Below are 10,672 nucleotides of genomic sequence, written 5' to 3'. Positions count from 1 at the left end.
ATATGGTAAGGACAAAATCTCGATCTTTCCGTAGTTGGAATGTAGCTTGAAGATGCTTGGGTGCAGCTGTTGAAAACTATGTATCAGGAATCCACCGGAAAGGAAGGTAGAAGCCAAGTCCTAAAGACTACCAAGGAGTTTCAGGAGTGTGATACCCAACTTGTAAAACTTTGATGTCTAGCACACCCACCTTCACAAGGTTTAAAACACTTTACCTGTAGTATTAAGATTTAAGGACATGACTGATTCTACTGAGCAAGGTTTATGTGTTTAAGACAAATTAGACCGTTAGTGACTAATTATTCCTAATCTTGATTTATGCCGCAGCCGCCATAATTTTACTAGTATTTCTCCAATTGCAAAACCCGCTCGAAGAGATCCGTACCAGTCCAAAACATTTACCATTCAGGTAATTCGTCTATATCAAGCCAACATGTACAATAATTAAGCGGTAATACGCTTTGACAAATACTTCCTACCCATAAAATATTATACACAAATGATACTTAACTATATGAAGTATGACTTGAGTGCAAACCAAAGAAGCAAGCAAGCTTTATTAATCCAGCTACTTGAAGACGTATAACTTAAGATTTACAGCCATACAACACAAGAGCTCACATGCATGAGAGAAGGGGAGAACAGAGGGACACGCACGTAGAAAGCAGTCAATTAGAGGCTTCAAGGTCTGCCTTGGGCTTGTTGACAAGCCGGCCCAACTGAAGTCCCCCCATGGCCGATGAAGAACCACCGGCATGGGAACTCAGTTGAGGCATGCCTGAACCCGATCCATCGCTGGCTGTTTTGGCCGCCTTCTTATCTTTCACCCTCTGAGCCCAATCGACCAGACCCACTTGCACGTGCTCCTCAAATATTGACTTCTTGAAAGAGCTTCCCATCTGTGCCATCATCATTCACCAAGGTTATTACAAGTCAACAAGCTCGTCCTAGAAACTTGGGTATTACTCGAGGCAAATGAAAATAGTGATAAATAGTTTGAGTGAGCGCGGAAAATAAGTATATGATTTCCCTTGGGTTGAAAAATATGAGGGAATATCAGAATTCATTTTTGTGTTTGAAGTATTGCACATTTCGACTTCCGCAGTACTTTCTAAGGAAAATAAAGTACTATGTGACAAAGAAACTGCCAGGGATTTTCAATTTTCTTTAAGGGTATGTATTTTCCAGGTTCCAAACATAACCTTGGAGAAAAGAGCAAGTTCAGATTAAACTTGATCTTAACTTACCTGTGTGACAACGGCGTAGAGAGGCAGAGTGCTGTAACTACAAAGCACCTGAATGAATACACTGAAAAAAATATACATCTTTTAGTTGAGAGAGAGATTATTTGAGACCATGGGAATCAGGGTTGCACATATTTTAGTGAAAAGAAAAGAGCATTGCTTTTACCCGATGATGAGCCTCGGAACGATATAGCGAACTTGTCCCATTATGCAGGAGTCAAAGCCATATTGAAACTACAAAATCACAAGGATTGCTCAGGCAACTAAACAGAGAGATTAGGAAGCATATCCCAGAAATCCAAGCTTACCAAAATCCAGAAAAAGAAGGCGATCTCAAAAGAGTTTTGGAAAAGGATGAAATGGATCAAGAAGAGGACGACTCTGGGATGGCCAAACCAAAAGTGCTCGTCCGATGGTTGAACTACGAGTTCTCCTTCTATCGCAACGTGTTTCTCTGCAACCTCTTGAGCCAACTGGGTTATCACGTGCTCTAGCTTCGTCCCAACAGCAAGCAGAAGCTGCAATGATAATTAAAAAAAAAAAAAAAAAAAAATATAGTGATACATGTTTTGGCATTTTATCGAATCAGCCATCAGGCATAAATGCAACGCAGCGAATTGGCTGTCCGAGTAATAAGTCCACCATATGTAACTAAAATGGCACCAACTTTAGATTTTGGCAGCTCCTTGTGAATATATGATAGAATTCAGTCGACATGGAAAACTGTGAATCAAAGATTTCACTTTCTACCACATAAATGAAATCTCTATAAACTATACGAGCCTATTCGGTTTTTTCTCAAGTTAAAAACTACTCAAATAGTTTATGTTGTTTACTAGATCACATGAACATTTTTCGTCTAGTAAATAAAAGACTGAATCCTCATATCTTGGACTTAGATGCTATAATCATTATGTATTGTTCACTACTTGGGTTCATATACTTCTATGGTATTTCTAGAATGAAATTCGTTTCTTTGTAAAGTGGCTTTCAGCCTGTTAATATAACCATTCTTGTTTCAAAAAAAAAAGAATGAAATTCGTTTCTATTTCTATTTGAAGTCGAATGCATTCCAATAAAGAATATTAAACTCACAATGAAAGGAATGAATGCGATCCAAAAGTATGTGTGCCAGCCTGCCAAAATAAATAAATAAATAAACACAAGTTCATTGAGATTCATAGAATGCAGTGATAATATAACACAATGCGGTGAAGTACATTTTGGTTGGCATAGAAAGATAAATAAACGTCTAGCTTACATTTTAACACAATGCGGTGAAGTACATTTTGGTTGGCATAGAAAGATAAATAAACGTCTAGCTTACATTTCTTTGTACCCTCAAGTGATTCAAGAAACTAAACTAACATAATAATTTGTGTAAGCATTATAGTTGGTGGAAGAAGAGCTCGGACTGGTGGAAGATGATGGTGTTTCGGACTTGGAGAATGGGTCTTCTGAGGAGTCCTTCTCGTCCTCCCTTGAGGATGGAGAGATTGAGCCTGATGATTGTCTTGATGGTTTGGCAGTGACCTTTGGTGCCGAGAACCCGACTTCGAACGACCTCGAGCCCCAGGCCAGATCGGATGTCCCTTTGCTCTCACTCCCGCCCCCACCTCTCGATGTTATTTTCCCCCCGACGCTGGAGGTTTCGACTCCTCGTGTTCTGATTGATCAAGTGGTAGTGGGCCCCAATTAAATCGATTAGAGCCAAGGGTCAGTGTCGGGAGCTTCAGAATCTAGAATTCGAGATGTCCTTTGGTAAAGCAAAGGAGTATGGGCTTTCGCAAAGGAATCAATGATGATTCTCTCGTGGAACGTTAGGGGTTCGGGAGACCCCGTTAAGAGGAGAGGTATCAAGGCTTTAGTGTGCAGCATGAATCCGGATGTAGTCGTGCTTCAGGAAGTGCAAAGGTCTCAATTGGATAGGAGGTTTGTGGGCAGTGTGTGGAGCTCTAGGTTCAAAGAGTGGATCTATCTCCCCGCTAACGGTTCTTTTGATGGTATTCTTTTGGTGTGGGACTCGAGGAAAGTCAGCGTTCTGAATAATCTTGTGGGCTCGTTCTCTGTTTCTATCGAGATTGGAAAAGAAGAGTCGTCATGGTGGTTTTCGGGTGTTTACGGTCCCTGTCATTCGGGTGATCGCAAGGAGTTTTGGGATGAATTAGCAGGTCTCGGAGAATTGTGTGGTCCTGCTTGGTGTGTAGGTGGTTATTTCAACGTGGTTCGTTTCGCTCATGAGCGTACCTCCGCGGTTAGGGCTAGGAGATCAATGAGACTTTTCAACGAACTCATCTCCGACTTTGGCCTCTCAGATCCGGCCCTCTCTAACGGAAGGTACACTTGGTCAGCATTTCGAGGGGTTTCGATTTGTTCTCGCCTTGATCAGTTCTTGTTCACAGACGGGTGGAAGGAATGTTTTCCTTTTTGTACGCACAAGAAATCCGGTTTAGAGGTGTTTCAGATCATTTCCCTGTCACGATCAGCACATGTCCGGTTAAATGGGGCTCGAGTCCCTTTAGACTCGATAATTCGTGGTTGGCTAACGAGCGATTGGTGGGGCCGAAGAGACCAACAAGGCTGGGAACGTTTTTGTTTTATGCAGAAATTAGAAGGGCTCAAGGAAAAGATTAAAGTTTGGGCTGTCGAGGAAAGAACTAAAGCTGCAGGGCTGAAAGCGTGTATTCAGCGTGACATACAGAAACTGGACAAAGAAGAAGTCTCGAACTGGTCTCTTGAGAAACGCAACGAAAGACCCGAGTTGAATATTAAGCTCGCTGGGATCTCTAAGGCAGAAGAGAGAGCGATCAGACTCAAAGGTAAAGTTTCGTGGGCCAAAGATGGAGACGGTAATACAAAGTTGTTTCACTCTTATGTCAGCGAGGAAAGCCAAAAGCGCCATTCGGAGACTTGAAAAGGAGGATGGCTCCCTCATCGAAGAAGAGGGTTTGATCGTCGAGGAAATCAATGGTTTCTACTCGCATTTGTTCTCGGCTAGTCCGGTTTGCACGATCGAATGGGAGGGAGTGTGTTGGCAGCCTATTTCCTCAAGAGCACGCCTTAGAGCTGTCTAGACCCTTCGAGGAAGCGGAAATTAAAGCGGGAGTTTTCGGGTGTGCTAGGGATAAATCGCAAGGGCCCGACGGTTTTTCTGTGGCTTTTTATCAGGATTTTTGGGAGATCCTTAAAGATGATCTTTTGAGCGTCTTCACCGAGTTTTGGAATAGCGGTGTGATCAATAATATTACCAATGAAACCCACCTTTGTTTGATTCCAAAGAAGTTGAACTCTAGCAAAGAGGGATTTTCGTCCTATCAACCTCGTCACTAGCCTCTATTAGATCATTGCAAAGGTGTTGACCGAGAGAATAAAGTTGGTTATGGAAGATACGATCAGCGAGTGTCAAGGAGCTTTCGTGAAGGGGCGGCAAATAACGGACTTGGATCTTATAGCTAATGAAACAGTGGAAGAGTACAGCCGTACGGGTAAGAAAGGTGCAGTTATAAAGTTGGACTTCGAGAAGGCCTATAACAAAGTGGATTGGAACTTTCTTGATTTTGTTCCGGAGAAAAAAGGATTCGATGCACGTTGGAGGAAGTGGATCAGGGGTTATTCCGTGTCCGTCTCGTTCTCTGTCTTGATCAACGGCAAATCGCGCGATAGATTCAGCGGGTTGAGAGGTATCCGTCAAGGAGATCCTCTATCCCCCTTTCTGTTCATCCTTGTTGCGGACGTTCTCTCGCGCCGCATCTCTTGTGGAGTGAGCAGAGGTCTCTTCAAGCCGATTGTCGTCGGGTCGCCTGGTCTCGAGATATCTCACCTTCAATTTGCCGATGACACGCTGATTTTCGGCGAGGATGATTCGACAAGTTGGGAGAACTTGATCTCAATTGTTAAGGACTTCTGTGCAGCCTCCGATCTCACGATCAACATTGAGAAGAGCAACATCGTGGGTATTAATTGCTCTGAGGTAGAGGTTGCTCTTGCCGATTGTTTAGGTTGCCAAGAAACTAAATGGCCAATTGGTTACTTGGGGTATGCCTTTGGGAGAACCCGAGAAGGAAAGCGTTCTGGGACCCTCTATTGGCTAAAGAGGTGAAGAGACTTGACGGTTGGAAGGTTTCCTCTCTAAGGGCGGGAAGATGACGCTTATCAACGCTATCCTTTCCGCGCTCCCAACGTACTTCATGTCGGTTTTTAAAATGCTGGTGGGGGTTGCTGCCGACATCGAGAAGCTTATGCATCGGTTCTTCTGGGAAGGTTTCGGGAATAGTAGTTCTCGCGCAGCGGTGGCTTGGGAAACGTGTTGTTTTCCGAAGAAAAGGGGGACTAGGCTTCGATAGTCTTGAGGATAACAATGCCCTTTTGGCGAAATGGTTGTGGCGCTTCCCGATTGAAGAAGATGCTTTGTGGCATAAGGTTATCAGTGCCATCTATGGTACTCTTCCCAACGGGTGGGATCCGGGGGGATTCTAAGGATCGCACATTCCGCAGCCCTTGGCGCTCCGTTTCGACTGTCCGTGAGTTGTTTTTGAGCCGCTGTTCTTGGAAGGTCTTTGACGGGTCTATAGTGCGTTTTTGGGAGGATTCTTTGTGCGGTGATATGTGCTTGAAAGACCGCTTTCCGGGGTTGGCCAAACTGCCCTTTCCAGAACGTTCCCATCAATAGATTCGTGTCTTCTTCTCCCAATAATCTCGGACTGGTGGATTATAACTTCGGTTTTCCAAGGAATTTGTCAATCAGGGAGTCGGAGGAAGCTACTGTTTTGATGGGGGTCTTGGATTTTTTCAAGTTATGTGAAGGGTTAGAAGATCGGCGCATGTGGTTGGGTGATGAAGAGGCGTTCTCGGTGAAGTCTATGGTTGTTGATATCTCCCCCGCTTCCTCTCTGCCCCCATTTCCCTTCTTCAAAGGGGTTTGGAAAGCTTTGGTTCCGAACAAGGTCCAAATTTTTGCTTGGCTGGTGGCTATCAAGAGAACGAATACCGCAGATCACATCCAAAATCTGAACCCCCACCTTTCGCTGTCGCTGAACGTATGCTCGTTGTGTCTTAGAGCAAGTGAAGACGTTGATCATTTTTTCATCCGGTGTAGAGTGGCTTCTGAAATCTGGCGGAGGCTTTGTTCCAAGTTGGGTCTCGCCTCCTGCCCAACCTCTGTTGAGGAGTTGCATCTTCACGATTCGCCAGGGTTCAACTCCAAAAGGATTGCAGCTACTAAGACCGGGGTTTTGGCTGGTTTGTGGTGCATTTGGAACACTCGGAATAAGTCCATCTTCAAAGATGAGCCGTGGAACTTGAATGCTATGATCGAAAGCTTAAATCATTGAATCGCTCTATGGATCTTTTCTTCTTGTAACGAGTAAAGTCCTTCTCTTTAGCGGACTTGGCTAGGGATTGGTCTAGTTCGCTGTAATTTAAGTTTTTCAGGGCTTATGGTTTGGTACTCTTTGTACTCTTCGTTCTTGTAATTTAAGTTTTTTTGTACTCTTTGTTCTTGTTCTCCGGCTTTGCCATGATTTTTAATAAAGTCCTCTGTTTCTTTTTTAAAAAAAATCGTTGAAGACTCCTAATTAAGACAACCCTAAGGATAAGATTAAGTAGACAGACTCAGACCCATGTTTCCCCTATGAGGTTGAGGCTTTGATTTCTCACGAGGTTGCGACCAAGTAATATACTTGAGCTTCCTCCTCCCAAAAAATGGTAGTTTTATTCATTTTTGTTTACATAAGTCGTTACAATGGTTTATAAAAAAATTGTTTTCAAAAGTTAAATAGATTAGTGACCTCAGTAGTAGACTAGTTTAGATGGGGTGCTTGGCATAACTTTTAATTTCGCAGGCCAGTTCCGCACAATCATCAATTCAGCTATCAAATAATGTTATCTATTAGCAGTTTTTAATTATCTAAAGTCTTATCAGGCTGAGTAATTATAATCAAAGACTATAAAGAGAAGCACCATACCATTAACATTCAGCAACAAGAAGATGACCACGAAGACCCAGAGGTACCAACTGCAGTCAAGCAAGTTAGATCGTCAGTCAATCTAAAGACCTTACACAATTATAAGGAAACATGGATCACACCACTATAGTTTACATAAATGGACCAGTAAAAATTTATGAAACAATATTTATAAAAAAAATAAAAATAAAAAAAATTACTCGCCTTATACCAACAACTTTCTTGAAGTCGTCTTCAAGAGCACGAATCATGTACTTATGAAAATTAAACTTGGGGTTCCCTCTGCAATGGGTCTTTGATAACACAAAAAAAACTCATGGTGTTAGTAACTCGAAAAACTACGCTAAAATTTCATTGGTCAGTTTTCTGAGTACCCATAATATCATACCATGATAAATCCCAACCGCAAAGTGACATAGTCTGATTTGGTTACAGATGCATAAAATTGCTTGAAAAAAGCACGCTGAAAAACACAAAAAAGTCAAAACTCGCCATAATCAATATCCCACTTTAATCAGTTTCAAGTAATTCGGTGTCTCTGAAATAGAAATAAAAATAAAACATGGATAATAATGCCTCTTATTGCAAATAAAAACTTACCAGCCAACCTAGAATAGTTGAATTTTTTCCGATACCCAGAAAATGTTCTTTGATAAAAGCATGTTGATGGACATGGGTGACCACCTTCTTCGACTTGGATTTCAGAACTGCATTTAATCAATGCGTAGATTAGAAAAGCCATGAAATGAATTTATTTCTAAAAAATACTTGTTAAACGGTAACAATCCATACTTTGTTCAGTATCATAATTGTCTTTCGCAATAGAATCTTCCCAGCGCTTCCATTGACGTATCTAATGCTCGGAATAAAAATAAAAAAATAAAAAAAATAAGCCATCATGTTATTGTGCCAGGAAAAAAATGGCAATTAAGAGCAGACAAAAATCACCTTAGCCCCACCAAAAACAACAGTCAGAACACAGAAGGTGACGTGAACAATGGCAAGGACGAAGATAAAAATGTGGAGATGATGTAATGCTTCAAGCGATAGCAAAGGAACTTTGCCCTGAAGAAGATAAACGAAAAGAAAGTTTAAGTACACAAACTCTTAACACTTCGACACTTCAAGAAGATTAAAATAAAATATATTAATTAAAAATAACAATATGCGAACAGTATCGCCGGCAATGGAGTTTAGTACACTCATAGGAAGAATTGAATAAATAAATAAGTAAAATCAATAAATGAATTGACTAAGACTGATCATCATCGTTTCAGGATAAACAATACATATATATAAATTGGACATGGAAATCTTTTACCTACGCAAACACTTTTCAATCAAATATCTGGAGACTTCGCAATCAAACAATAACTGATATACGCACCATAAACAAATTATAAGTTCCGATCCCCAAATTAAATTCAGTTTGTACACCTAACCGCTATTAATTTTGAATCGTTTGAAGATTGCGACGGACGGCATACACCAGAAGAACCACAAAGCATTTTCTTTAGAAGACGGAGAACCAAAACAATTACCAAAAAAAAAAAAAAAAAAAAGAACCGTGTCGTCTCACGAGTGAAATTTCTTTCAAGGGAAGTGAAGAGAGAGAGCTTCGTATACGAACAAAACAGCACAGTAAAAGTAAGTAAACGTAAGACAGTTACATTTCGCCTAAGCAAAAAAGGAACACAAAATATTTGCACTTCATAGAGAGACAGAGAAGTCAGTAAAAGCATCGAGATCTAGGGCACAAAAAAAAAAAAAAAAAAAAAAAAAACCTTCCTCGCGCAGTAACCGCTGTGACTAGTTTCCTCGGCGAGGAGCCTCCGAATGATGCCGGCGACGGAGAGATGATTGGTGGCGGGGGAATGTGACTTTTCGTAGTTTTTCTTGAGTTTGGGGTCGCAGGGAAGGAGATTGTCAAGGAAGTGCTTGGAGACGCAGAGCTTGGCGATGAGATTCTGAGAGACGGTGAGCATGAGGGATATGAAGCCGAGAAGCATGAGCTCTTCTTTGACTTTGGTGAGAGCCTCGTAGAGAGGCTTCTGGTTCTTCTTCTTAAGCAATTTTCCCAGGAGATGAAGAAGCCTCTCCAACGCAAGAGACAGAGCCACGATGACGGTGCACACCGCAGCCACGATCCATGTGGGCGTGTACTCCAACGTCTCTCCCTCTTCTCCTCCGCTCATCTCCAATCTCCAATCTCTCTCTCTCTCCTCTCTCTCTCTCTCTCTCTCTCTACTTGAGCCTCTTCTTCTTTTTCTTCCCACTCTTACTTCTCTGACTCTCTCTCTCTCACTGAAAAGACGATTTTTTTCCTTTTCTAAAAATAAACACACGACTTTTTCTTGACTTGTTACTTCTACTTTTTATTATACAAGGAGGTTTTTCTTTGATCTCTCTCTCTCACGCTAAAAAGACACTTTTTAAAATAAATAATAAACACACGACTTTTGTGACATTTATTCTATTTCGGGCTGTAATGTGATTGTGTTTATTTCTTTTTTAAAGAGAAATTTTATTAATTGGACTCAATAATTTATTAAATATCAATATTAGACTTTAATATTGAAAAATATCTAAAAATAGACTTTTGACCCAAAATCATATAAAAATACCCTTATGAACCCTATACATCTCTTCATTTCTCTTCATATTTATCACTTCAATCTTCTCTCCCACACTCAAATCCTCTCTATTTAAGCGGATTTCAAAAGAATCATGGGTAAGATTACTAACTTAATCTTTTTTACAAAGTTTATGATTGTATATGATAGAATGTAGCAATAAAAATCGATCAGATCTGAAAACATAGTCCAAAATCTGAGTTTTAACTTTTTTGTACGATGGTATACTATATGGTAGGATGAGATTTAATTTTTTGTACGATGAAATTTGATAAAAAAAAAATAATAAAAAAAATTATGGTCTGTAAGATGTTGTACGATGTTGTACAATGTTGTACGATGATATACGATAGATAAGCTAATTTTGCATAGTTTGACTGTTTTTTGCAGTTTTTGTCGTGGTTAACGGCACTTGGGAGAAGGAAAGACACCTATGGAGGTTCACCAATGCAGATACGCGTGCATTCGAAGTTCCGAAAGAGGTAGCGTACACAGAGTTAGTAGATTTTTTATACGAGAAGCTCGAGTTAGACAGATTCGCGTTCGACTTAAAACTCTAAGTCTCATACACAATCGGTATAATTCCGCTGGGTCCTGCCATTTTGAAGGACAATGGTGATGTTTCGCATTTTATGAAGCACAAATATCGTAATAGATTTCCACTTTGTGTAAGTTTGGTACCGAAACAGATCATTGCGCCTACTGCATATCGAGGAGTATGTAAATGGAAAGATGTGGAAGTTGGAAGGGTGTCTCGCAATGAACCAAAGAAGATACGGAATACTCTTGTTATCGAGGATCGACAAAATGATCTTATAATTGAAAACAACGA

General features: G+C 40.8%; 1 protein-coding gene across 1 annotated transcript; it reads right to left on the bottom strand.

The window, feature by feature from the left end:
• Nucleotides 1-382: 382 nt before the first annotated feature.
• MLO1 (Seven transmembrane MLO family protein) lies at nucleotides 383-9,584 on the bottom strand. The gene is made up of 12 exons (XM_089618998.1): nucleotides 8,992-9,584; nucleotides 8,156-8,272; nucleotides 8,000-8,060; nucleotides 7,808-7,914; nucleotides 7,596-7,670; nucleotides 7,412-7,500; nucleotides 7,208-7,257; nucleotides 2,340-2,380; nucleotides 1,553-1,762; nucleotides 1,411-1,478; nucleotides 1,248-1,308; nucleotides 383-899 (listed from the first exon to the last, which is right to left on the bottom strand). The coding sequence occupies exons 1-12, from the start codon at nucleotides 9,400-9,402 to the stop codon at nucleotides 669-671; spliced, it is 1,521 nt and encodes a 506-aa protein (XP_089475124.1). The 5' UTR covers nucleotides 9,403-9,584; the 3' UTR covers nucleotides 383-668.
• Nucleotides 9,585-10,672: the final 1,088 nt, after the last annotated feature.

This window comes from Urtica dioica, chromosome 7 (genome assembly GCF_054948205.1).
Source record: "Urtica dioica subsp. dioica isolate 48M chromosome 7, U.dioica_male_clone48M_v1_H2, whole genome shotgun sequence".
NCBI lineage: Eukaryota > Viridiplantae > Streptophyta > Magnoliopsida > Rosales > Urticaceae > Urtica > Urtica dioica.
Note: the sequence above shows the minus strand (reverse complement) of the source record. Positions and strands in the feature narration are given on the sequence as shown.